Here is a 27115-nt window from a genome sequence, read left to right as displayed (position 1 = left end):
TCGAGTTTGTGGTCGAAGCAAGCATGATTTGTCGTGTGACAAGAACCCTGGATTGTGCTAAGGAAATGCTTCTCGCAACTTCCTGAAATCCTAGCCAGAGGAAATCACTTTCAGCCTGCAATTACATCGCGATTCTTGTTTGCAACTCCTGCAATGTAGCAAACAAACGGTGAAGATTGATGCATTCGGGCGTAAATCTATCGGAAGTCAGTATCATGATTGCCGGTCCAAGGCGCAATACAACCATGAAGACAACCGATGGTTGGGGCGCGGACGTGTTTCAAATGTCCTTGGACGATTTAGGCTTTACTTCTTGGTGGGCTAAGTGCCACGATAGCAATGCATGCATGCACCACGTCTAGCTCATGGGACTAGTTGCAGGACATGCAAGAGCCAAACTGGTTTGACGCACGAGGTATCGGGACTCAGGTGTGGTGAGCGGGGTGGGAACCAGGATGAGGTGTGGACAACCTGGGAGCCCCCACGGGGATTTCGAACCTTGGTCAACGATGCCGAGTGCCGTGAGTATACGTACGGGCTAGGAGTTGAGATGGGCATTCCTTTATACCAAGTACCCACTCAATCGCGAGCTGTAAAGCACATTTGAGAGGGTTGGCCCAAAGCATTTAACGCTGACGCGGCTGTTCAACGGAGAACTGGAGTACAGAGCTCGCTATTTCCATAAGCTGTCATGCCTCGCGGTGACAGCCTTGTATGATCCCTCTACGGCTTCGGATGAGGCGCTGCAGCATGGTCAACATTCCGTACTTTTGCAATGTCCAAAACTACGGAAGGGATTTCAGGAGCGAACGACATACATGTGACATCTTCAGCACTTGGGTTCTAACATTTGCAAAATGCAGAGTGCTGTGGCATGATTGAATTTCAACATGGATGTCGCACTGCGCGTGATGTCCCATTGGTGATGTCTGCACTGCAACTGCAGCTCAGCTCGTCCATGATGCATGCTTCCGAGTACGTTTATCCAGTAGCCAACCTTGCATGGTATCCTGCAGCACCCACCTTCCAAACCAACTCGCAAAGAGCCTGACTAACCCTTATCCTCAGTTTAAAAACCCGATCATCTACCCCGCATGAGGCTCCGCGTGGGGTTTCCAACGACACCCAAATGGACGACCTACGTTCATTATCTCTCGGTATCGTCACTATCTTGAAGGTTTCATGCAAACAGAGTCCCAAGAGGGCAGGTGTAGAATAGTCTCAAGCTAACAGCTTCAAATTAACCCTTGACGACTCATTTGATTATTTGATCATCTAATCATTCGACATTGATATTGGCCCGAGAATGCTAGCTCTGTGAAACCATGCCATGGTCCCGGATTGTTGCGTCACCGAAGGCTCATGAAACCAATAGCAACCACCAACCCAACCCAAGGGTTGATGTGTAGAATAGCTGTCAGACAAAAACGTCTCGCCTGCAGAAGGCATGACATGGCCATCCTGCCCGTAACCTGAAAATCTTTGAGGTTTAGCCATGAATAACTGAGTAGGACATAAGCTAGACTTGAGGTAGACCCTGTTGTTCCCTCTCTTAAGCTAGAACGCTTTGGCCGTAAATATCGGGTAAATGGATCATAAAGTGAAAGAAAAGCACGGGCTAACTGAACAACATATGCTTGCTCCCCAACCCATCACCTGTTTCCAAGGAAAAGCCTGATGCGGCACAATCAAAACGCGAGTCAGTTGTTATCAAAATGCGTTCTTGGATATTGTTCCGTTGGTCGGCCGCCTGGCCGTGAAAAACTTCCCGGTCGGTGAATAAAACCCAGTCAAATACAAACGTGAAGTGAAATTCGTGTCCTGCGTAGATATCGTAATAATCTCGTAGATGAGATGAATGGAAGTAGTTCTCGACTACTCCACACGTATATCGTTGTCTGGGTGAACTGACCCATCAACTGGAGAAAAATGGTTGGGAGTAGCTCGGGGCTAGTCCATACGTATAGATGTATGCTTTGATGTAAAAGTCGTGCGAATGGCTGAACTTCTAGTCATTCGTGTTATTCCTTATCCTTGGTTCGACCGTCAGAGATGAATGTCGTTCATGATAAACTTGTTGTCCGTGTGGGTCGGACAGTTGCGTATGATGATATCGGGAAATTGTCCCCGTCGTAAAGGTATAGATCGCCAACATGACGAAGTACTTGTTGGAAAACGCACTTGAGGAGAAACGTATATATAAGGTTGGTGCCTGATGATTGAAGCATACCACTTCCTGTCAGTGGCGGATTTCTCTTGTGAGGCGCATTTCCTACGTCTGGGCTTCTCTGTAGTAAAAAGTCAAGTAGGGCAAAGTTTCTTCTGACACTTGCCCAACGTGCATTGCCTTGACGTTATGCTGCACCGTGTGCGGTTGAGAGTAGCACAATCTGCTGTCGGGTCCTAGCTTTTGATCCGGCGAAGCCTTGTTGACTGCAATCGGTCGCTTCTTGCTTCGAGGTTCATCTTGAAAGTAGCCGGGCCTGGTGTCCGTCATGTGGATTATTGAGTGACTATCGACGTCTTGCTGACTGACCACTCCTCGAGCAGTGACAAACTTACGCAGACCTTTCCCGCCATATGTATTAATTTGTATGCACACACAATAGCCGTGGCCTTCGCGTACAACGACCATCCGGCGAATTGTGCTATAAATTTGTTCACCGAATTTGCCAATTGTCGAACGTTTGGCAGTGCTGGTATAGTCTTTAGCCCCACCTTTGGGGGGCGTCTGACTGTAGGGCTCATGCCATAAAACAGAAAAAACTCTCCCCACCTTGTAAAAGACTCGAGCATCAGTGCGAACTTGGTATCGCGAGTCCAGCCTACCCACGTTACCTTGTTGCACAGGCTGTACAGTGGCTTCTCCAGTGACCGTAATATCACCGATCGATAAGGTGCTCGTGCTCTGGCGCCTTCTTCCGGTGGAAAACCTGCCTTGCCCGTCATCCGCCTGATTGAGTTGGTATGAAACGACATTTGGTAATTGTGCAGATATCATATGTGTGTTGACCGGGCCCTCTTGGCTTGGTGGGGGAGGGTTCGGATTCACAGAGCGTGGACCAGGCGAAGAAGGCTCATAGTGCCCAGGAATACTGCCGATTTGTATGTCAAGTGATCTGAGAGAAACAGGGCCGCGTTCATCACGGTTTCCACTCATGGAAGAACCCTGGACTGGAGGATACGGGTGGTGGCTATTGATGATCGGAAAACCTGTGTTTAAGGGATATCTATTGTTAGGCGTTGAACCATAGGCTGACGCTCCGTGTATGTCGGTTCCAGTCACAGCACTGATCGGGATACTACCAGAGGTACGACCCGCGTACTGTGCAGAGACTAAACCCACTGAATTAGTCGGCATGGTACTTGGATACCTATCGTCTGAGGCATCAGGTATGGATTGGGGGGCAGGCCGACTCTGAGCCGCTGTTGAACCGGAGTCTCTTGAGGCTAATAATTTTGCGCCCTCTTTGCCTGACTTCCGTATTCGATCATACTCCTTGTAGAATTCTCTGGCCTCAGGTTGTTCAAGGTTTTCAATATTGCTCATTCTGCCTAGAGCAGTGTTAACTTTACATTTGGCTAGCCGTTGCAATAGTGCGACCCGATGAATGCATTGGTTGGCGTACTCGTCCTTTCCTGCGGCATAAGCATGGATGGCTTCAGTCAGAAACAGCTTAGGATCTGCGACAAGAAGTGATGGGTCTTTCTGAATACGACTCTTCAGCTTCTCCCAGTCATTTCGCGGAACATTGGCGAAAACTAATAGCGCAGAACGCAAAGTTGTACGAAATGTACTCTCAGATGGTCTCGATGATGCCGATGCACTGGTGATTTGAGATGTCGTGTGTTCAGATGCTGAAACCTGACCTGCGGTTGCACGGCCAAGTGGGATGTGCGCATTGGAATCATAATGGGTCTGTCCACTTGAGATAGGCATGTGCGAAGGGTTGTGCTGAGTAATGATTGGTGTCGTCAATGGTACCCTTTGACGTTCCCGTTGAGCCCGATCCCTGATATCCAGGCTCTGAAAGGTCTGCTCATAGTCATCCGAAATTGCTTCCTCATTTCTACCAAGCCGGGAGGTGTTGGGAGGGTAAGGTAGTTCCTCGGAATTCTGATGAGAAGAACTTTGTCGTCGAGATTGGAAAGAGTGCTGTTCTGAGTAATGCGCCCTTGAAGCGAGGTGTGCAGGCTGGTCTCTGGCCGACGACGCCTGCTGATTCTGCTGCTGGCGGCGATAAGCCGATGGTGATCTCCCTGAGCCGGTGCGGGCTGGACGAACAATGGTTCTCTCGGGTGATAGCCGCCGACTGGAATCGATCGCAGACCGCTCTCGTGTGGAAGGAGGATGGCGCGAGGATTCTCGCGACTCTGATACGTAGACATAATGCTCGCTTGTTCTTGAAAGATGTCAGTACTTGGGGACTAGGAGGGAGGTCTTCTACTAACGGTTCGGAGTCGCGACGGTATACTACTGACCTCCGATATGATGGATCGTTCTCGGAGGATCTCGGGGTTTGACTTATGGTTGTTAGCAAGAAGAGACCTGTGGCCGTGTGCGGTAGCACTTCCGAAGTCTGCATACCGTTGAGTTGTTCGTTGTTCAGCGTTTGGTGGCGATCGAGGCTCTCTACCAACCGGTGGTCCTTTCACGACTTAACAGGGTATCGACAGATGTGGAACTCGAGTACTCACGAGACCCCGCATGACGGGTTGGACTATTCCGGTCATTTGTGGTCGAGGGACGCTTCCTGGGAGGCCGGGGAGGCGAGTCTCCTCGATCAGACATGATCACTCAACTCATCACGACACACGCCGGATAACAAGCATGTATGTATTGATGGCAAGGTTGTAGCTGCGAGATGGGACATGCATCCTTAATATGGGTTGTCTCTCTGTTGATGGAAATGCTCTGTCGGGTGAATACAGCATAGTCCGCGGCAGAGGAAGCTAGACCAAGCCATGTCCCAGAGTTACTCTTGACGGCAAACGAATAGTGAACCTTCAAGTTTCAAGGGTGTCCCAGGTGTTGGAGCGCTCATTCGTGACTGTTGATTCTGTCTTCAGGTCGCCAGACGAGCACTTGCATTTTTAGCGCCCAAGAGGAGATGCCTCCACTTGCAGGAAGTCCTCGGTATCTTGCTGGAACTCCTTCGGCATGCTGGAGCGACAGCGTAACCCCAGAGCTTCGTCCACGGCTCCACGCCTTCAAACTCTGGACATGCTTCGTACGGCCCAAGCGTTGCGCGGATCGGCCCACAGGCGCGCAGCAGACTGTCTGATCGTTTGGTAGGGTGGTGTCCAGGAAAGCGGCCATGCCTGTTTAGTTAAAACTTGAGGGTCGTGGGGAGACAGCATAGTGCATCACCATTCGGGCTCTTGGCCTATAACATCCCGGGATGCCCCATCACGGCATTGGGGGGTGGGTGCCTCCCTTACAAGCCTGCCGTTTTCCGGATATTCGTACCAACGAGAAGCCAATAATTAACAGGGAACAAGGGTGCTCCTTAAGATTGGAGCATAGCTTGATTTGAAAGGGCCTCGTTTCTCAAGTTCCCATGTGTAAATTCGTATCAGTGTAGGCGGTACAACACGCCCATGGAGTTCAGTGCTGAGTATCCGTAGTACGTACTCATGACCGAAAGTACCGGCTAACTCATCATGGCTGATCTACGGAGTAGTTAGTGTTAAAGTACTTAACTCGCGTCTATCCGCGCCACCAAAGAATTGTTCTGGTGGTCCGCTATTGTGGAGATAGCTCCCACAAGGACATTCGACCTTTTGCACGCAACGCGCATGCATCTTAGGCCCTCGTCAATGGCATTCGGCTCCTTGAGTCAAGACTCCTTTGGCCCAAGAACTCTGTGTATGAGTAGGTGTTCATTTTTGCATATAGAAATATGAGAGTTGCATTATACGCGTGCTAAAAATAAACACATTAGGACCGCCCGCACTCAAAGGGGTTTTCGCGAATACACCTCCTTTGGCCTACCTCGAGAAACACTCGTCCACATCCTGGGAGAACATTGACGCAAGAGAAGGCCACCGTAGATCTCGTTTACAACGGACGTTTTCTTGCAAGAATGGGAGGTGGTGGAAGGAGAGGATGCGGAAGTAGAAAGAGATATGGACACAGATGTGAACAGTAACCAGCCCACAACCCCTTCGCCATCAGAAGCACCAAATGCAGCTTATCCCCAAGAACCCATCCCCAGTAGCTCCAATCACTCCGAACAAAATATCAATGAAGAGGATGACGGACACCTTTATATTGAACGTGAGCCATCTGAGCCGCCTGAGACCCGTGGCAGTCTACTATCTGCAGATGCTGGAAGAACTACCAACGGAGTTCAGAACCTTCTCCCAGTCCTATATTCATTACAACGCACAAGCGAGAAGGTGTTGCATCAGACCTTAAAATTCAACGATGTCAGAGCACCTCTAACAACCAGCTTAACGACATTCATGTCGTCGCTCAACAAGTTTATGATCGATATGGCCCGCGTCGTCGAGAGCACTGCTATACCAGACGATCTGTATCAGGAGTTCCGTCGACTCGATGGTGATTTCAGCAACATCTTGGGTAATGACTATCAGGATTTTCGAACGGCCAACGATGAATATGAGCAACAAGAGAATCCCATTGTACAAGACCTGTGGCGTTCCAGCAGGTATTTTGATAATGTCCTTCAGCCAAACACGAACGAACCGGCAGTGCAGTCCAAGTCGCATACCATCACTCCGTCACAAGGTCCTGAAAATGTCCTTTTGGAAGACACTCTCCATTCTCCGGCGCTTCTACAATTTTTCTCCCAAACAGGTGACGTTGAAGCTGTACGTGAGAAAATCTTCGATTTGCATTTTGAGCATGAACAGATCCTGTCTGATAAAGCATCACGCGAAGAGCTTGGTCTCAGCCTAGACGAAGATTCTTTGGTCTTTCTTGAATCATTCGACATGTTGAATCAGGCATTATCTGACGAGCTACATGCTGCCGAAGCCACTTTAGACTCTTTGAGACGCTGGCTCACAGACGATGAAATTTATACTATTTCCGGGGGACATCCTTTGCGCTCGCCTAGTGACGGAGAAGTGACCCTAGAAGATGAAACCAGTCTGTTGGACCTGGAATCACAGGCATACCACGGAACAGACCCATCTGAACCGGCTTACCCACAATTGCCACGAGAGCCCAAACCCGTCTGGGGTTATCTTGATCCGTTGCAAACGACACCGATCGATCCGACAGAATTCATCAATGCATGGATGTTGAACGAATTGCAAAGCTCTCCTCAACGGTGGAAAGAATTCACATATTCTCTCAGAGAAAATGCACAGTGGAAAGAATTAATATCCTCCCTCGGAGAAAGTGCTCGCGAACTAGATGCCCGACGTCTTGATCTCTTAATCAACATGACCTGGTTCAAAGACATTCCTCCGAGCGAACTCGCACAGCGCCGCAGGTTCGCTGATCAGCAGTCCATGGAGCAGAACGAAGCTGATTCACATTTCAATGTCCCACGAAGCGCCGCCATGGTAGTCGCTGCTCCCAGATCCTTACCGCTTCTTAAGCTGAGTTCTACTGTCACCGCGAATGAAATTTTGGAACGTGCGCGCCAAGCCAGGTCACTTAAATATTATAGCGATTGAAACACATTAATTTTCATTATCAGAAGTTCTATACCTTGACATTGATTCCTTTTGTACCTATCTGCTTTTTTCTACAGATCTAGCTTTGGATTCCTGAGGCATTCTGGCTTCCACCTCGCAGCCTTTTCAATGTTCTGTTCTAGACTACACTTTGCTGTTTGAATACATGTGAGCGGATCTGCTTGGGGTTTGGATACAACAAAATTTCTCTTTTGAGAGCAACAGGCCAGATCATGCATGGATTAGCGGGATTAGCAGTGAACGACGGCGCAGAAGGGGCTCTGGAGGCCTTGTTTCCGGGATCTTTCTGTCTTTCTCTTTTCTTCTACACCAAATTGGAATTACATTTTCGAATCACTCCATTTCATGCGCCGTCAGGCCATTCCTGCAGTCCTGTCACCCAACTTGATTGCCATAGTGCCCCGGTGCATATCAAGTTATGCACTGAAGTCTGACCACCTTCAGGATTCCTCTTTCCAACCTATTCGGCCACTCGAACGAACATCGGTCCTCCAACACCGCAACACGTGTCAAGCCTCACTCGGCGAGTTCACAACCGAAACCCATTACTCATGTTCAGGATTATCAGTTGGTTTTAGCCAGGCTGTAAATAGGGCTCGAAGCCCTCAATCGCCTCACAGAGTATGCTGATAGGATATTGGCTGAGGGATGGCTCCTAACTTGACCGCTCTAAGAGCCATATCCAATGTGTTCTTCGTGACAAGTCCTCTCAGACAGGCATCGGACATCTCAGGAGTGGGAACCCATTGCAAGCTAGCTGATGTCTCTCCAATTGCTTTCCAGCGAGCCTTGTTTCGCTTGGCCATAGGCTCTGATGATTGACCGAATGTCTTATCGATAGATTGTAATTTCTATCACGGCAAGGTAAGTATTCTATGGACCGCTCTTCGCACTCTCCCATTATTTGTTCCCAACGTCCGCCTTGAGTCGGGCATCAAAACATCCGGATGGGGATCCGCCGTCGTGGCAAGGCCGGTAAGGAGGCTCTCATAGGCTGCCCTGGGCTTAACTGATCCGGGAGTGCCCCTGATGTGGAGCATCTATTGACTAGCCTGGAACATACCATGCAAATCGAGCGCCCGTATGACTGTGCATGACTCCGATACCCCGTTCTATCGTACTTTCGATTTTGGAGCTACACTAATTTTCAGCGGCCTTCGACTTCTCTACCCTCCAGTTTGCTATTCGAACACCTAGGTAGGTACGTCAATGACATCTTTAAGTTCGCACTTGCAATTTTAGTTGTGTGGGCTTGGCGAAGGTGAGTCACGTTCAACATGCCAGTGTTGGTCCTTCCGCAGCAGCTGCGCCACAATGATAGACGGCAATAAAATGGCTTTGTGAGAATCTAATTCGACATCGCTATTCTCAAACACTCACGTCGAGATCACGGCATCATCACGTGCCAAAGGCTGAGACTTCAGGCTATTGATGGTCTAGCAAAACCATATTTGCATTGAAGGGACTACGTTCTCTACGTACAATATCAGAATCGTCAGTCGGACCACAGTGATTGTCATGGCGGAAACTCGCGCAGAGACATCGGAGGGACCAAATCCCGCTTCAGATAGCATTGCCCGTTTGAGGGAGATCGCAGGCAACCATCTCCAGGAAATCGAGCAGGAAAACGAACAGGCAGATAAGGACGAAGCCAGGAAAATCCAAGATCTCGAGCGTTACACCAAGCGGAAACGCGGGAAGGATGGCAGCATGCCCAGTTCAAATAGCACTCCGACTTCACGAATGAGGACGGCTCAAGGTAGGTGAACTATTCCCATGGATCACCAGCACCCAGACTGTGCTCATGTTTGCCTACAGATGTTCTACACCGCCTCCAATGGGACAAGGATCTTGATATTTCACAGTTCAAGGTTGGTTATCTCGAGAGATTTGACGGCATCAAGGAAACACCCGCCAGGAACTGGATCACAGAGGTCACGGAAGAAGACTGGATCCCGCAACACCGCATCAAGTATTTCAAACGCGTTAGCAAGGACGGGAATTCCGAGGTTGTATGGGATCGTGACCAGCGGATAGACAAGATATTTGGCAGTGGTGAGAACGGCGCAGCAGAAGATGACCTTCGGTCTGAGGACGGCGGCGTGGATCTGAGAAGTTGAGGTGTTTTCTTGACCGATTCTGAAACTTGGTTTTCAAGGAACCGTTCAATCCCACGAAGTGTATGAATACAGTAAGGAAATTATCGTTATGTCGAACTATCTTTGCGACACACCTGAATATGTCTCGAGCCGATTTCTCAAGATGGAGATGTCATAGAGACTCGTGGGGGACCACGTGGCTCGATTTGTCACGAAGGCGATGCAGGTACACCTTCAACTACCCATTTGTCAACCACACGAAAATGTGCCGTCGACATCAGGATGGGCCCATGTGGAGCAATTCTGTAAGGACACAACAACCTCGATCATAAAATCCATGCCCAGAAATGATAAACTAGCGTCTATCCACCATCTCTTTGCTGCCCTCATCTCATCTCTACTTTTAGAGGCCTCGAAGAACGTTCTGCCACCAAGATGAGAATCTCAGAAGTAATCTTCCTCGGCCTTAGCGCCTTGAACACAGTCCCGGCATCTCCAGCCCTGCCCGTCGACCATGAAGGGGAGGTAACAACCACGATCCATCTGATAAGCACAAGCACAAATGTCGTCACCATACCTGCTGTTGCTACTCATACAGCAGCAGGCGGCTCCCATGATTCCACCTGTGGGGTATGTCCAGAACTGGTTCCACGTCCAGTCCGCATCTTGCTAGAAACTGGGAATCCTTACTGATACATGTCCCCACTAGGTCTACGTTTGTATCAACCGCTTCTGGGAAGAACCGTGCCAGCATCTCTTTCCCAAGACGGGCGAGTGCTTCGCATTCATGGGCTGGTGGGTAAGTATCACTTCCCGTGGACGGAGCCGTGGTCGTATAACATCAGATATACTGACATGACCCAACATCACAGAACCAGTCCCTCAGCGCACTCGGACCAGATCCCGACTGTTTCTGTGCATTCTACAGGTAAGAACTCACAGGATGTCAGTAGGGAGTAACAAAGCTAACCCCAAACATCAGCGACGACAAATGCAGCAACCACATCAAATTCGCCAACGGGACAACCGTCACTTTGAGGACACCCGGCATTGACGATGGCCTGGCATACGAGGGCGTCAATGATTCGGTGGGCAGCATGCGATGTGTCTATGATTCGTAGATATGTGATGGATTTTGAGCAGTGTGTGGGTGGGAAGAAGTGGTGATCATGGCTGAAGGGCTCAGAATGTGGTAGCGAGGCTTGACAAGGCGAATTCCATGGACGGGGCATACTGATGCAGCAGCAATACGGTATGGAACACGATCAATGCCATCCCTTCATCATGTTTTAGCTTCTGTGATCTCAATGTCTTGGATAATGGGAACTCGAGAACGAACTTATTTTGGACTAAATATCACCCACTCGATCTTTTGCCTCGGTCGGCGGTCGCGTGTAGCGTAGTGGACGCGACGCGTAGCACTTAACGCGTCTCTGATGACCTCTGACGTCACATCTCCCGCATCCAATATTGCTGATTTATTATCAAGGCATGTAACCCGGGTAGATCGAGGATGCAGGTGAGTGTCGTCAGCACGATTCATATTCACGATGGCGCTGCAGTGTAAGCATGCTCGTGGAGGTATAAAATTAGATATATGGTAATGACAATATATAACTATGCCTGAAAGATTGATTGCAACCAGGAAGATACGAATTGTCCGCCGTTTCATTTCCAGCCGAACTCCAAAAATAATCTCTTGAACATGTTGCGGCCAAGTGGGAGGTCTTTGAGGGTAATGAACGAGTCAAAGTGAATGTAGACTCCAAATTCCTACAGCCAAATCCTTGGAGCATAACCTTGAACAGTGAGAGACCGCTAAGCTCAAAGGAAATCGAGGTGGGTTGTAGGTGGGTTGTAGCGAATGTGCTGGCCAACATAGAATAAAATCGGCCAAGCCAGGGCACCAGTTCCAGCGCTTACCCAAGTTCATGTCGTACATCAAGGTCGAATGTTCTTACGAGCTCTCACTGCTGCATTTCTCGACATCTTGCTCCTCGCTTCCGACTTGCTTCCCGAAGACTGACTCCTCTTTTATTCCAAAATTATAGATGCTAGACCCAGAGAATGATAAGCACGCGACGCCTGGTAGCCGAAAGGTTCTGGGGATTTCAACTTACACGATCTCGACAAACCACCAAACGAGGACTGCAAGGCCAAAGGCTCCACAAAAGCCAACGGCCGTCCATCCAGTAGGCTCCGAGTAGGCGGTGACAGCCAGTGACGAGAACAGCAGCGCTCCGATGAGAACACCAGGCAGGAAGATGAACGACAGCACTCGGACGTAGATGGTATCGGCCCAGCTGCTCTGCTTGGGGCCGCGGTAGAGATAAAGCATGGCCATGAGAAGTGCAGATACGCCAAGGTCAATGACGAACAGCAGCCAACTGATGGCCAGGAAGGTTCTTGCTCGCTTACGGCTGAAGCGATGGCCGGGGTTGGAGTCCTCTTGGTCTCCGAGGTCTTGAATGATGGTTTGGAACGTGATGGATCCGCCGAATGTCGAGAGAAAGATAATACCCGTGAAGAGACCTTTGGCGAATTCAGGGAGAACACCTCCACTTCTGCTATTGTTCTTCTCCTCGATTTCCAAGCGCGTTTTATGTTGTAGAGTCTGGGCAAACCTGATCCATTCAGGATTGGCACTGTCGTGTGTTAGAGTCCTTCCGAGGCCTGGACGAATGCCCGTCGCATCGTTTTGTTCATTATCAGCCATGCCGAAACTTGAGTTTGGGTTGTAATAAGGCCAAGGATTAGAAGAACAATGAAGGAAAATTGCAAATTATGTTGTATAATTCCAAAAAGCTGAGGCATATCGCAGTGGCTTTATAAGTTAAATGTCGTAGACCAACACAGTATGTGAGCACACGACTTACCGATTAACCTTTTGCAATCTGTGGGCAGCAAGTATTCAACAAGGCAGATTTGTGGCCTCCTCCGCCACAACAGGCATCATAATTCACGAGGCATTTCTGAAGTCAAGGTTCTCTTTCAATCATCATCGTACAGATGTGCTCAGTATGAGATCTAGGTGTTCGTGAACAGTATATGAAGGGGGCGGAGACGTGCATGGGGTTCAAATTTATACTTTTCCCGAACCCCTTACTCTTCATTACTGACCACTTTCCCCGGAGGCCCTGCCAGGGTGGACGGGTTTCGAGCAGAAGGTATTTGCTGCTCCCAACCCTGCCTGGCGCGGACTGGCTTTGATTGAGCTCTCACCTGTAGGAAGGTGGCGACCATATTAGATTCGTGAACCTTCTCAAAACATGCACACCACAAGTCCATCAGGCAACCAAATTGGAAGAATTGGCAGTCACTCAACGCATCAAAACATACCGGATTTGCCTCGAATGGCACATTTGTCGATTGAAAGATTGACTGTGTAATGATTTCGTGATGGTCTGATGTCACCCATGGACACCAAAGTGGCTGTACGAATAGCTGTCCAATAGAGTAAACTCCTCGTTCGGGGAACCGGTGCTAAACGAGTCCACCATCTCATCTGCAAGGACCAGGAAGTGAAGACAGTGGCCCCCAGGCTGAGTTGGTGTCTCGTCTTGAGTCGGTTTATGTGTGTGGTCGGAAAGGCTGGGATCGTGATACCAGTGTGAGACCAGGTAATAGCTCAGAGAACCCTTGAAAGACGCTGCAGTCTGCTATGCTGAATATCAAGGTCAACGGCAGGTGATGGTCGTTGATTGTTGAAACAACTTCGGATCCAGGCCGGACACGATTCGGGCTTGTTATCATTTTGATGGCCGCATCGCACTTCTGTGGAAATACAAACTTGACATTCATCTAGAGTGTGATCTTAGTGGTGTGTTAGTCTCAGCCTCAATCTGGCCCGCGTTTTGATTCGTGTGATTGTGGCAGCCAAGCACCATTTCTCACAACCCTGTGAATGGACGGGTTCGTGTTTCTGTGTCGAGTTGTCCCACGGTGTGCAGCCAAGGAATTTACACGAGCCTCTTCCTCGTGTATGCAGGCTCAACAGCGGCGTGTCGGAGACAGGCTCGGGCCATGCAAACGCTCTTCCGCGAGCAGAGAGAATACATACAGCCGTACTTATCTGCGAAGGAATATTAATCTCGATCGCACAATGTTCATTGCGTAAACACCGTATATGGACCATTGCCCAGGACTCCATTAGACGGGCCGGGACCTCACTTTTATTAGCTTCAGGGGTTGCTGAGGAGGGAACTGATGAGAATTAAGTTTCCAAAAATTGAATATCACATCAGACGAAGCGCCCACAAATGTGAATGAAAAGCACAGCCTTGTTACAACGAGTCAATGGCATTGACCCTGACTCTTCTTCATAGTCAGGCTGACGAATGAGCCTGGTTCAGGCGGAGAGGGGGGGAAATAGTAGTATCAACGTTTTATGATAGAGCGAAATAATAAGTTGCTCGACATAGAGGTCAGGGATTTATCTCAAGCCTCCAGAATTATTTCCATGATACCCGTCGCAGCTTTAGGCGCAACACAGTCGCAAGCCTGAACGACTCGTCAATCGCGTAGACTAGTAAAGAGAACCATTTGGAGTTCAATACAGTATGACGTCAAGTACCATAGATGGCGAACGCAGTCAGTCAGTCAATCCTAGACCATGATTCAGTAGCAACCCTTCCCTTACGGAGCACCAACATGCCTGAAGTGAAGCTTTAGTCAATCCTACTCGAGAAGCCGAATGACTCACCGGAGTTCCATTTAGATTAGATCTACGGTGGGCTATGGGCGCTTTCATGGACAAAGATTTTCTGGTCGATCATCAACTCAACTCACTTCAGTCTTTGATCTCATAACAAAGACCTCGCACGGTCGCATGAGGATGCATTCGTACAAATACACCCACAGGTGATCATCTGCGAATACTGAGGTATGGGCAAGCAGTCCCCATGTCCAACAGTATTGCTTCTGCCGTTTTGAACATCTTTCAACATCTCACCAAACAGTTCTTGCAGCCAACCATGACACAAGCAACCTCAAATGGTGGTAGCCACAAGCTCCCTCAGAAGCTCACCGGTAGGGCTTTCTACCAAAGTATCGGAAGCCCAACAATGATTGTGGCGCCAATGGTCGATCGCTCAGAATTTGTTCGTCCTCCTTGAACACCCTCAAAGCCCCAGTTCGAACAACTATTGACCATTCTCCAGGCTTGGAGACTCCTCACACGGTCCTATCTCGATGAAGAAAGATCAAAATCGTTATTGGCATACACTCCCATGCTGCATGCTCGATTGTTTACAGAAACACCAAAGTTCAGAGACCACCATTTCCAAGCCATAAGAGAAGGATTGGTGTCGAAGGAGAAATCCTCTGCGCCTGCCTGGCTCGATGGAAATCCAGCAATTGACAGACCTTTGTTTGTACAATTCTGTGCGAACAAACCGGAAGAACTATTGGATGCAGCGCAGTATGTGGCTCCATATTGCGATGCGGTGGATTTGAATTTGGGTTGTCCCCAAGGCATCGCCAGAGCTGGCCACTATGGAGCATTTCTGCAGGAGGACTGGGACACAATTTACAAGTTGATCAATACTCTACACAATGAACTACCAGTACCTGTGACGGCAAAGATGAGAATTCTTGAGACTCGCGAGAAGACTCTGGAATATGCGAAGATGATCCTATCCGCAGGCGCAAGCATTCTCACAGTTCATGGCCGACGGAGAGAACAGAAGGGGCACAATACTGGTGTGGCAGATTGGCAGATGATTCGGTATCTGAGAGACAACCTTCCACAGGAAACAGTTCTTTTTGCCAATGGCAATATTCTAAACTCTGGTGACCTCGAAACCTGCCTTGCTGCAACAGGAGTTGATGGGATCATGAGTGCAGAGGGAAACCTTTCAGACCCGACCATCTTTGCTAGACCTCCCAAAGAACCCAATCCAAGAGAATACTGGTATGGAGGAGACACAGAAGCCAGGAGTGGCTATCGGATCGATGCTGTGTTCCGTAGATATATGGACATCATCTACAAATACAGTGTTGAAGTCGATCCACCCGCACGGCCACCATTGTATGTCTTTGGTGACCCGAACAAGCCCGACTTTTCATCTCGACTCCCTGCCCAAGATCATTCCGAAGAAGGCCAGCAGAAGAAAAGCAAGAAGCGAAGACGAGATATCAACAGCCGTCTGTACAACGACCCTAATGTCAAATATATGCAGGGCCACCTCTTTCAATTGCTCAGACCAATGTTATCAATCCATACTGATATTCGGGATGCTCTGGCCAAGGCGCGAGTAGGGGACATTGAATCGTTCGAACGCATCCTAGCGATGGTAGAACAGGTGACTGTGCAGGGAATAGACGAATATGCCTCACAACAGCAGCAACCTGCATCAGAATCATCTGCGCAAGCGGGAAATCAGCACGCATCACAAAACCCAGATTCACTCGTTGAAGCGAAGCAAAACTCACCGGATGAACTGCAGCAAGTCTCTGCAGCAGTCGAGCCTCCCCGGCCCGAGCTCACTGCGACTGAAAAGGTGATCGCAGTGTATAAGCGACCATGGTGGGTATGCCAGCCGCACATCCGGCCCTTACCTGAAGACGCACTCCGCAGCGGCGCATTGCAGCTTAGCAAGAAGACAAAGCAGCAGATGCAGGAAAAGGCAGACGAAAATCAAGATGTAACAGCACCAGTAAAGACGGCTTCAGAGATTGACGCAAAAGCGATCCAGAGAACGGACGAAGGTGAGGCGCAGCGGCTTGACAACGCCCCAGGCTCATCTACGGAGAACGCGAATAAGATACCAAAAGCTGCTTTAGTCTGTGGCTGAAATCGACTTATGAGAACCAAGCGAAACGAGAATCGAAATGAAAAAGTTTCTACCAACCTTAGTGCAGCCTGCCATCATCTGATCCAGTAATCGTGCTCCAAGTCCACGGACGGCCGTCAGCGACACGGGCACCACAGGCTGCATCCACCTCAAGCTAGACGCAGAGCCGCCCAACCCATGGGCAGATGAAATGATGAGCAATGAGAATCAGTCCTCCGGAACTGACGTTAGAATGTCAGGACATGTCAACGTTGCTTCACTTCGAACCCACCAATCGACTTCCGTGCCAATCTGAGGCCCCTTCCACTTCAACCTTCCGTGACCTCGCTGTCGACCCAGAACAGCAAAGGCTGCATAATCAATTGTAGCTAGAACGAGTCTCTACATCCACAGATGAGAGGACAGACGATGAGAAGAAACCTCCTCGGAGAAACGAACTCAAATAAAAAATTCAGCCTCTGCTACTCTTCCCTTCTTGTCGATCTCGCTCTCGATCCCGATCTAGATTTACTGATACCAACCCCGTACTCCAAACAATCCGTGTATACTACCACCTTCTCATACCCAAATGTCGCTGTCGCTTTTGCTCGAGACGCCAGAGGCTGCAGATGATCTGGCATACGCGACCCATACATACATACATACATAGCTAGAACCGAACGGACTTCCACAGAAAAGGAGTCGACAGTGAGAACCAACTCTCTTCGACGATGACAAATGAAGAATGAAATCAAATTCAATGCAATGATCTACAACTTACGAAGAAACCGGAGAAGAAGAAGAAGCGTTGTGTGTGTTTGTTTTGGGTGTTTTTTTGTTTTGTGCTCTATCTATGGACTGGTTTCCTGAGAGTCTTGTTCTCGCTGGTCTGGTTTCCGCGAAGTCTGGCGTGTTTCTGTCTAGTATCACTCTCCTCTCCGGGCTAGGCCTTGTAGGCAAATTCCCCTCTCCCTCTCCTCCCTCACCCCGGGCTATGCTGCTATGGCAAATTCCCCTACTCCTTGTCCTCATCCTCGCCAGTCCTGGCTCGCTTGTCCTTATGACTGTCCTCATCCTCAGAGTCGGTTTCCAGGACACCATCGTCAGAGTTGTCGTCTTCATGTTCTCGAGATCGCTTCTCACCACGAGCTTCAGCTGCTGCATCTTCTCGGGCTTTCTTGGCTGCGTCGATCTTCTTGAAGTAGTCGACGTCTGCTTTGACTCTGAATCGGTCAACGATTGCTCTGGTTCGAGCTCGCTGTGTCATGATGGCGCTCTGCTCGCGATCAAGTCGAGGCTGGCTGCATCCTGGCTGGACTGTGCCACGGAATCTGTTGTTGAAGCGGACTCGCCAATCTTCCTTGATGTCTTTGTCGAATCTCAAGGGAAGGAAGTGGTCTTCGGGAAGGTGTGGGGACTCCTTCTTCTTCTTGTCCAAGAGCTCTGCCGACAAGTCGTACAAGAATTGCAGCTCTTCTTCTGACCACTTCTGGGCTTCCGCCCGCTTCTTCAGACCGGTCACTCGGTCGCAGTTCTGTCTTCTCCAGTTGTTGAGCCAGTCGACATGGCGTTGATTCGTCCAGTCGAACTCTACCAGCTTTGATTGGTCTGGCTTTGGGTTCTGGCCGTGGGGGGCTGTTGGGAATCCAACGCCAGGCCATTTGAGATTCGCTTGTTGCTCGAACCGGTTGTACCAGTATCTGCCGCGAGAAATGTACTCAATGAGAAACAGACTGTTGTTTCTCATTCCCTTCTTTGCTGTTGCTCTGCTTGCATTGATCAGAAAGCCAGGGAGTCGCTTTCTGTCCTGCTTGATGAGCCCAGTTCCCTCTTCTGACGAGCTGTCACTGTCTGCTTCGCCGGGTTTGGCGAATTCTTCTGGCTCAATGGCCCAGCCTTCAAGGCTTGATGCCGATCTTGTGTCATCCCATGTGGGCATTGGTAGCTGGTGCAGATTGGTATTCAGTCTGACACCTCCGTGTTCTACAGAGCTCGGTGCCTGGACTGGTGGGATGCCCTGAGTGAACCACTGTGAGACAGCAGCGACAAGATTCCAGTTGTGGCTTTGGAGGCAAACTCGTAGAGAATGCCAGTCGTTGCGGCCCGTGATGTTGAGAAGTTCAGCCAGACGCTCGCTCTGCTGCATTGAGATGGTTCCTTGTTGTGGAGGTGCCACTTCTTGTTGAAGTGGAGTTCTCATCTGGTCATAGGTTCGTGCTAGACGAAGAAGGGTTGTCTCTCGACGCGAAGCTTTTATCAACTTTCTGAATTCCTTTGCTGTCTGGGTGAGGTCCCAACGACGTCGATTCAACATCAAGATTGCTTCTGCTGGGCTGATCAGGCCCTCTTCTCCGATCAATTCTTCCATGTGCAGTCTCAATGCGAGAGCTGCGTCACGGCGCTCTTGCTCGTGATTCTCATTGAATGGTACTGCCGACTGAGCTGCTGTGACTTGGCTGGCTCGTGGTGGTGGCCGAGAATTCCTCATGTGAAGTCTGAGGATGAGTTTGGCCGGAGCCGAAGTTGCATTGCGACGAGGAATTGGACGACCCACTGTGACTGGGCGGTTTGGTGGTGGAGGAGAAGGAGTCGAGGGGGGAGAAGCAGTGGAAGTCGGGGAGGAAGGCGAAGAGGATGATTCGGAGACGGCGTTATTGGCAGGGACTTGTGGTTCCCCCTCAGCCTGCTGAGAGAGCAAGGCCTGCCGTCTCGTCCTCCATGCTGCAATTGCAGCGTCCAAATTCCAGTTACTGGCCCGAAGATCTGCAATTATCATGTCACGGGCAGCAACACCTGGGTAGATGTTCTGCTGGAAGTTGTCGAGAAGATTGACCTGTTCGGCCAGGCTGGGGTCACCTGGGGCTGGATGACGGGTCAGTCTTGTGTCAAACCCTGAAGATCGGCTGGAGGGAAAACTCACCATTACTCCCACGACCCCGACGAGCACCACCGCCTCTCTTTGGAGGCATTCTGTTGATGAATAAAGGGTGCCACACCAAGATTGGTGGGCAGGGAAGGAAGAAGGACAGCAAAATGCCAACTGTTATTGAGGGTGGAGAGGAGAAAAAACAAAGAGAGGGACAAAAGGGCAGAGGAATCGAAACTTAAGCAGTGCGAGGTTGTGTGCGCTAGCGCAATCTGCTGCGACTCCCGTTCACTGCCTATGAAGTGCCAGTGACTAGGTGAAGTGAAGAGTTCAAACGCCGGAGAGCGCAAAAGTGAAGCAGCCAGGAGCTTTGTTCAGAACGACGAGGCTGAGTAACTTGCAAGACTGCCACTAATAGCCGACGGTTAGCGTGGAAGCTGATGGAAGTCAGTGCAGTGAATATCATACCTTTTACGCCCAAGGCTTTGTTCAACCGCGTTGACTGCCCACCCTCGAAAGGGAAGTACTGCGGCAGCAACGGGTTGCTCAACATTAATGTCGACAGCAGAAAGGGATGTGGTTGTGGTGGAGGATGGCAGATCTAGCTTCAGCCGCAGTCTGAAAAGACTGGACTCTATGGAAGATGTTAGCCTCGTTGTTGACAGGCTAGATCCGCAACAGGATCTGCAGAGGAGTGTTGGCAAGTGAGATACAGAGCGATGTTCCCGGACAGGAGAGACTGAGTCAACTTACCTTCGGCTGTCATTTCCACCAGGATGATTGTCTGGTTCATGAAGCCATTGCCACTACGCCCCTGTATTGAAGTTGGTCAGTTGATGGCATCTCAAAGGTGGCAAGAGAACACATGGACAAAGGAACACAAAGGACAAAGAACACCAGCAACAACAAGAAAGACATACACTTTGCCTCACGCACACAGACACTTGCACAACAAAGGCCAAAGCCAGCAAGGGAGGGAGGCTCAAGCACTGTAATAGCGCGAGCAAAATCCTTTTGTGATATATATACAGCGAAAAGAAAAAAGAAAGAAAGACGAAGAGGTTGGGGGGGCAAGAGAGATACTTATAGACAAACGAACGTGGGAACTAACCTCGAGGAACTTGGCGTGTTTGGGAAACAGGCATGCTTGAGATCTCTCGGCCCGTTTGCACGTCCCGCGAGAAGGGACGACGACTAAGCGATTGCTAGCAGTGCTGCATTTGTGAGGGATGACCGCGAGGAGGTACTCCAAATGCATTGCGGCTCAGGGGAAGCAGCTGAGATGTTGCGGCTGGAGCATTTGCTGGGTGGAAGTGGAGAGATACATCACAGCCTAAGACAAATGTTAAGTCAAGCATTTATAACTGGAGCAGGAACTGCACACACAGCTTCTGGATGTACTGCAAGCAGAAGTATCCAATGTTGGGAAGAATGGAATGCTCAAGTGAGTATCAAGGACGAGATGTAATGTCAATGGGGATGGCAAGAGCATTCCATGAACCACTTGGGGGAATGAATACAAACGTAAGTTCGTTCAAGAAATATTGGTCGACTGATGGCTCTTTATATACCCATGGGACCCTGTTTACAATCTGATCCTGAACTTTGTTTGTCGTCTTGTGACGTTCAACCTGATTGCCCTACCTCGCTGACAACGAACCCTGTGAGGGAAAATAACAATCAGGCATATACTGGCGCACAGGGTTTCAAACGATTTGGATATGAGCCACCATAAGGAGTGAAGGCACGTTTTTGAAGTTGTGAAATACTACAGACATGACGAGAGTCGAGCCAAACCGACAACACTTATTGTGTGAAAGACGCTTCTAGGCGTTTAGTGTTGCTTCAAATCGCTTCCAGGAAATGTTTCAAGATGTAAAATAGAGCAGTCAGATGGTCTGATCAGGTGAATTGAAGACCCGAGGCTCCCAAAAGCCCTTGGTTGGTCCGAGGGGTCACAGCATTTTCATTTTTATAGCATCCAAACGGACTGTCGCCAAGGTATGCTTAGACTGTGAGACACCCAGCAAAGGTGAGCTTAGAGACGGGAAGGCTTGGGCCACACACACCCAAATCGAGACTCATGACTCTGGCGAGCTACCGTCTGCTAAATCTAGAATCCCAAAGATCTAAGCTTTGATAAGGCATGGCGCTCACGTCCATCAATGCTTCGCCCGATCGGCCTTGGCAGCTGAAATTGACTTCCGCCCAGGGGCGCTAATTCTCGTATTCGTCAAGCACTGATGGCGGCTCAAGACTCAATAATACCCAGGTGGTCACGCATAAAGACCAAGTCCCCATCAAAATCAAGAAGAAAATATGGTCAACCACCAATATGGAGAAACTAACGCCTCTGATTTCTCGAACGGAGCCATGGGAACACACCAAACGAAAAAGAACACACACGACACCTGACCCTTCAGGTACAAGTCGAGTCTTTGACCGAAGAAAACAATGCTGGAGGGTCTTCACCAGCGGCCTTTGGCAGGTCACCTTGACCGCGGCATTCTGCGCTGCTTTGATGGGTGTTTACTATTATTACTCGAAACAAGCGAAGCTTTCCGACGGCCAGCTCAGGAACTACAACGCCATTAATATTGGCCTGTCGCTTTTCCTTGGTGCTCAACTTGCATCTGCTTTCAAGGGCTTTGCACAAAACATTAGATGGCAATTGCTTTCTTCAAGATTTCTTGAATTGAAACAATTTGACATGGTATTGGGATGTGAAAGTATGATTACCAGCGCCCAGCTACTATGGTCTGGTCGAGTCAAAGGTCGGAAACTTCCAAGCCAGGTCCAGTGGTTCTGCGCAATTTCCTTGTTACTCAACCTGGCTATGCAGGTCGCTGTGGCCGCGCTTGGACTAATCGTTGCGCCCGATGTCAACAAACTAGGCTTCGACAATAGGGAGCTAGGTGGGTATTAACCTACGAAAGATTTGACGTATGCAACATACTAACTAGTCTCTTGATCAGGCAACATCACCATCACAGACTTTTCAAAATTGAAAGTCAGTCCAATTGACCCTATTTCTGTCTTCCTGCCTCCGAATAGTTCCCCAAAGGCATTAGCAAATGCATTCGGCCGTGCCGGTGAATTCTCACTTGAACTGCAGAACGCGACATATTTTGATCAGCATCCAGATGGAAACGAGGCCGTATTCTGGGACTGCAACGAAGTATTAGATTTCTGTGCCTCTAGCATGGTACTCCGAGATTGCTCTGAACCAGATAAAGAGAAGGGTGATCCAGAGAGGTGCGCCGTCACAGCGCGCGGAGTGATATCAGCTGCCTTTTGTGAAACCCCTAAGAACTCCAGGTTCTCGACGGATAACACCTTACTCGTGGAGGAAGAGGATGGCACCAGCAACTCTCTGATTTGGAGTGGGCCACAATCTAGAACCGTAACAACATGGGCTTCGGATGATACCGTGGAGTGTGGTGCGCTTTGCACTGCTGTTTCGGATCAAAGCGTGGACTGTGACACGCGTTGCACTGTTGTCAAAGCATTGGTGCCGATTCTTGATGACACCTCGGTTGATGGTTTGTATCACCTTTACGAGTGTGAAAGCTGGGTGGGTGTAATCGAACCTCTCGAAAACCTCAAGCAAACAATACAGAATGTAAAGAATACTGAAAATGCCCAGATCCCCGATGAAGTAGCGCGGATCTTTGCCAGTGGAATAGCCTGGCAGACACCAGCATCCAGATCTGACGACGGATCCATGTACGCCCAATATCCACAGAGTCCAAGATTTAGTACAGGAATTCTTGACAATTCTAGCCAGTACATTTCATACAGCATCGCGATTTTCTCATCATTCTCAATTGGGATCATGGATCGACACGGTCCTACAATCAGAGAATCCGGCTTCCCTCCAATGGATCAACAAAAGCTGAAGGTTGATTGGAATTGGGTCATATTTGTCTTGATCGCTCTTCCCGCAACACAGCTGATATTAGCAATAATCGTCACTCTTTTGTCGTCCAGGGCTGTGATAAAGGACACCAGCTTCATTGCTGCAGCACAGTTGCTGAAGCCTGCACTTGACGACCTAGGGTCCAAGGGTTCAATACTATCAGGAGACGAGATAGTGGATCATCTCGGCAAGCTTCAGCTTTGCTATGGGGTGAGGGATCTTGGATCTGGAGAATACTTTGTTGATGTGATCAATCGATCGGACCTGACTGGCGATCGGGATGATGGTGTCTGGGAACCAGGCAGGAAGATGCCTGAGGGCCACTATGACGGGCCAGAGACGTAGTTAATGTGTGGCTGATACCTCGATCACACAATCACAATTTACCGGGTAGCCATCTTGTGAGAAACATATGTCTGGGTCAGGACATGAATTGATGGTGTGCAGGTTGTAACACAGCAGGAACAAATAGCCCAAACTCATAATTAAAATGCAGGGGAAATTCGAGAATGCCAGAAAATGCCTTTGTGGCATTTGCGCATGGATCCGGCATATTGCCCATCAATCCCTGCGAGATGTGCTGCAGATCTACGCCCTCGCCCAGAGCTTCATGGAATTGCTATCGTTTCTTAGCGCGTCATCACCTAGTGGTCGACTAGGCTATGTACTTACTTTGCACTGCTCGCGGAGGGCTGCTGTGTCCGCATCGTGTATATTCGTATCCTCCAAGGACGTTTTGTCCCATTGAGCACTCACTGCGTATGATGCTAGGTCAAGCATTTTTGAAATTCCGACAACGAGCCTGCGTAGGTCATATCCTCGTGAGTCCAGGCTTCGCAGATGTGGCACAAGCCGAAGAAGAAGCTCGGCATCCGGAAGCACATCGGCATTGCCTGAGCTATCGAGTGTTGTTGCAAGGAGAATTAGACACGCCGAAACTATGTGATGAAGGAGATTCCTATTCATATCAGCCTAAATCCCAACTAGACTCGGGAGCGATTCACCAAAGTAACGGGAAGGGAGGCGAGGATATATGCTTCATAAATAGCAGTAATGACATGCGAGCAGCATCCGCTGCGGTTGGCGACAACCATGGTGTGGCTAAGAAATCCTGTCTTAGCTCGGGAATCGCCAATAGGTATGTGCTGACTTCAGGACGGCTGTTGTAGTTGGTCATGTCTTGGTGGAGCTTCCACACCGTCGAGAAGTAAGTCAGCTGTAAATTCACGATCGATGGATCCAGATCATCTTCTGACAGTGGAACAACCCTTGCAGGCCGAAGCTCCAGAGGCAGTCCGAGTCTCCATTCTTCGAGTCGATGATCCAATTTTGAGATATCTCTGTAAAACTCGGTTGGGCTTTGGGATGTTTTCTTTGCATCTCGTCCGACTCGGAGAATTCTACACTGAAGAAGCGACAGTTGTGCCATATATCTGCAAAGGTGGGCTGCAGTCACGCTCGAACTGCCTGCCTCATCGACTGTAGGTTCGCTTGGAAGGTCAATCTCGATCTCGTCGTCGTTGAGCGCCACAGGAAGACCGGATCTCATGGATAAATTGTTGCTGATGATTTGAATGGACCAGAATACCCGTTTGTGATTCTCGATTTCGTTGACATCCATAGAACCGTACCAGTCAGGATTGTGTAGGCCAGCCACTCGGGCAAGATGCGCTGCTGCAGCAACTAGGCTGGCGGTAGCTCGCATATCTCCCGTTCCGTGCATGAAAATGGCCATTACCAATACCGAATGACATGCAGCGATGTCCTTCCCCTGAAGTGAAAGTTGTGGGAAGACAGATAACGCATTTTTGAAGAATGGCCATGTCACCGGGAAAAGGTTGTTGATAGCACTACTGGCGGTTCTCCACTGGATGCTTATTGCCAGAAGGGTGTTTACCGTAACCCAGCGACACGGGTCTTGGTGAAAATTCTCAGGCCCTGCGGCGCATTGCTCTTCCATCATTCCCAGGAGGGACTTGGTGTCAAGGAATGGCCAAAATTTGCTTATCTCATCTAGCGCTCCTCCTAGAAGGGGCAGGATGAGGGCCTTTGACGGAAGTGGAGCGTGAACTTCTCTCGAGAAGCGACCCTGGCTTTGCTGTGTCATGATCGATGGGAAAGCGTCTGGTCCTGGCAACATCGAGGACATCCTACTCAAGAATTCGGGAGATCTAGGTCTGTCAGGTTTAACATTGTCTTTCTCGGACGAACCGGCAGCGGGAACAGCGGAGCTTCGCTTCGGATTGTCTGCATGAGACTGCCGAAACATGTCATGATCAGGATCAACCACATCCAGCAGGTAGGGATTCTGCTCTGTAGGCTGTGCAGAGTCAGTCCTAGCTCATCGCGATAAAACGGGTAGCACAGTTTGCTACCCACTGAGCAAGAAAGCATTCACATGAATGTCAGCTTCCACAGTTTCATCGTGCCCCCTTTGAAATTCACTTGCTCGTAGTGCTGATTCGACAGTATTCAGTCGTTCTTCTAGCTGCTGAATATGCTGTTTGCTTGGGAAGGAGGAAAGTCAGCAAAGAATAATATTTAGGGTTCTTAGTAAAATGTGTACCTCCGGCCTGGCCCCCTGATCTTTCGTTCGATATACTGGCATGGCTCACTGCGCTGCTGGCAATTCTGACAGCTTGGGACTCGGCCGTCACACCGAGCCCTGCGAGTTCTGCATCGAAGACACGCCTAGAAATGTAGTATCAGTACGCCGTTGACCGCAATATCTGCCATCCTACATTGACAATTCGTTTAGCGTTCGTTTGCCGAAGCCCCGAACAGTCAGGGCCGTCGACAGCCATTTTAAAGTTCCTGAAGACTTCTTTCTATGAAGTGTTGGGCGATGAAAAACCTTGGTTATCTCTAGGAATGTCATGCCATTGACAACTGAATAAGGTTTCCCGTCTACTCGGACGAAATCCTCCGTCTCTGCGCCAATCTGAGGAACTATTTCTCCCATTGGTGAACTCAGGTTCATCATGACATATCTCCAATCTTCGATGGCCCTCCACCCCCTCTGATAAAATCGCGGATACAAAGTGCATCCGTTCCTGACAATGGCCCGCCTCATTTTTAGTCAGCATACTACCTTTGGCCCACTTTCCACGAGCCACGTTCGGGTTTGCAGTGCTTTTGGGTAGATGGAAGTCGGCTAGACTATGCCAGGCGTTCCCATAGCTTGTGAGTTTAAGGCAAGGAAGAGATTACAGGCTGCATGGCTAAAACTTTGTGTAATAACCACAAAGAGGCCGAGTGGGCCGCTGTTGATTATTTAAACTCGAGCTGCACTTGACCTTGGATGACCGTCCATCGCAGATTGAATTTTCAGGGTGAACAATAGCCTGCAATTTGTTTGGTGCGGGGACCAATTTCTTGACCTACTGACCTGCCATAATACTCAATATCACAGTCAATTTGTCCCAGCTACAATACCACGGACGCAGAGATGTTGAATGACGGTGGCCGTGATCCTACTGGGAAGCATTTCGCTTTCTTTGGAGGGACTTCTGGCATCGGTCAAGCAGCTGCGGAGGCATTAGCCGCAGGCGGCGCCCATATAGCTGTTGTTGGTCGCGGCCGCGCAGCTGGTGATGCAACAGTCCATAATCTATTGAGCAAAGGAGCAGCAAGCGCTGTTTTTATTGAAGGTGATCTGGGGACTGTGCAAGGAGCGAAGAATGCTGCGGGCAAAGTACAAGAGTGGAGTGGGACGCTTTGTTATGAATCGAACCTGCTTGGCCACGCCAAGCCTGTTACGTTCAAGGTAGTTCCTTAACGGGGA

General features: G+C 49.5%; 9 protein-coding genes across 9 annotated transcripts; 5 read left to right on the top strand and 4 right to left on the bottom strand.

The window, feature by feature from the left end:
* Positions 1-2272: 2272 nt before the first annotated feature.
* Positions 2273-4734, bottom strand: LTR84_002983 (uncharacterized protein; the record flags this gene model as incomplete). Its single annotated transcript, XM_064846578.1, has 3 exons — positions 2273-4403; positions 4483-4649; positions 4699-4734. 3 exons carry the CDS (start codon positions 4732-4734, stop codon positions 2273-2275), a joined length of 2334 nt encoding a protein of 777 aa, XP_064705558.1.
* A 1395-nt stretch (positions 4735-6129) lies between these two features.
* On the top strand, positions 6130-7653 carry LTR84_002982 (uncharacterized protein; the record flags this gene model as incomplete). The annotated part of the gene is made up of 1 exon (XM_064846577.1): positions 6130-7653. One exon carries the CDS (start codon positions 6130-6132, stop codon positions 7651-7653), a length of 1524 nt encoding a protein of 507 aa, XP_064705557.1.
* A 1539-nt stretch (positions 7654-9192) lies between these two features.
* Positions 9193-9794, top strand: LTR84_002981 (uncharacterized protein; the record flags this gene model as incomplete). Its single annotated transcript, XM_064846576.1, has 2 exons — positions 9193-9433; positions 9493-9794. 2 exons carry the CDS (start codon positions 9193-9195, stop codon positions 9792-9794), a joined length of 543 nt encoding a protein of 180 aa, XP_064705556.1.
* A 414-nt stretch (positions 9795-10208) lies between these two features.
* On the top strand, positions 10209-10894 carry LTR84_002980 (uncharacterized protein; the record flags this gene model as incomplete). The annotated part of the gene is made up of 4 exons (XM_064846575.1): positions 10209-10403; positions 10483-10572; positions 10646-10701; positions 10756-10894. 4 exons carry the CDS (start codon positions 10209-10211, stop codon positions 10892-10894), a joined length of 480 nt encoding a protein of 159 aa, XP_064705555.1.
* A 995-nt stretch (positions 10895-11889) lies between these two features.
* Positions 11890-12489, bottom strand: LTR84_002979 (uncharacterized protein; the record flags this gene model as incomplete). Its single annotated transcript, XM_064846574.1, has 1 exon — positions 11890-12489. One exon carries the CDS (start codon positions 12487-12489, stop codon positions 11890-11892), a length of 600 nt encoding a protein of 199 aa, XP_064705554.1.
* A 2185-nt stretch (positions 12490-14674) lies between these two features.
* Positions 14675-16567, top strand: LTR84_002978 (uncharacterized protein; the record flags this gene model as incomplete). The annotated part of the gene is made up of 2 exons (XM_064846573.1): positions 14675-14872; positions 14933-16567. The coding sequence occupies 2 exons, from the start codon at positions 14675-14677 to the stop codon at positions 16565-16567; spliced, it is 1833 nt and encodes a 610-aa protein (XP_064705553.1).
* A 994-nt stretch (positions 16568-17561) lies between these two features.
* LTR84_002977 (uncharacterized protein) lies at positions 17562-19515 on the bottom strand (the record flags this gene model as incomplete). The annotated part of the gene is made up of 2 exons (XM_064846572.1): positions 17562-19408; positions 19467-19515. 2 exons carry the CDS (start codon positions 19513-19515, stop codon positions 17562-17564), a joined length of 1896 nt encoding a protein of 631 aa, XP_064705552.1.
* A 2232-nt stretch (positions 19516-21747) lies between these two features.
* Positions 21748-23676, top strand: LTR84_002976 (uncharacterized protein; the record flags this gene model as incomplete). The annotated part of the gene is made up of 2 exons (XM_064846571.1): positions 21748-22327; positions 22388-23676. 2 exons carry the CDS (start codon positions 21748-21750, stop codon positions 23674-23676), a joined length of 1869 nt encoding a protein of 622 aa, XP_064705551.1.
* Positions 23677-24331: 655 nt separating this feature from the next.
* LTR84_002975 (uncharacterized protein) lies at positions 24332-25939 on the bottom strand (the record flags this gene model as incomplete). The annotated part of the gene is made up of 2 exons (XM_064846570.1): positions 24332-25651; positions 25934-25939. The coding sequence occupies 2 exons, from the start codon at positions 25937-25939 to the stop codon at positions 24332-24334; spliced, it is 1326 nt and encodes a 441-aa protein (XP_064705550.1).
* Positions 25940-27115: the final 1176 nt, after the last annotated feature.

Source organism: Exophiala bonariae (genome assembly GCF_035927105.1).
Source record: "Exophiala bonariae strain CCFEE 5792 chromosome Unknown scaffold_15, whole genome shotgun sequence".
NCBI classification, from domain to species: domain Eukaryota; kingdom Fungi; phylum Ascomycota; class Eurotiomycetes; order Chaetothyriales; family Herpotrichiellaceae; genus Exophiala; species Exophiala bonariae.
Note: the sequence above shows the minus strand (reverse complement) of the source record. Positions and strands in the feature narration are given on the sequence as shown.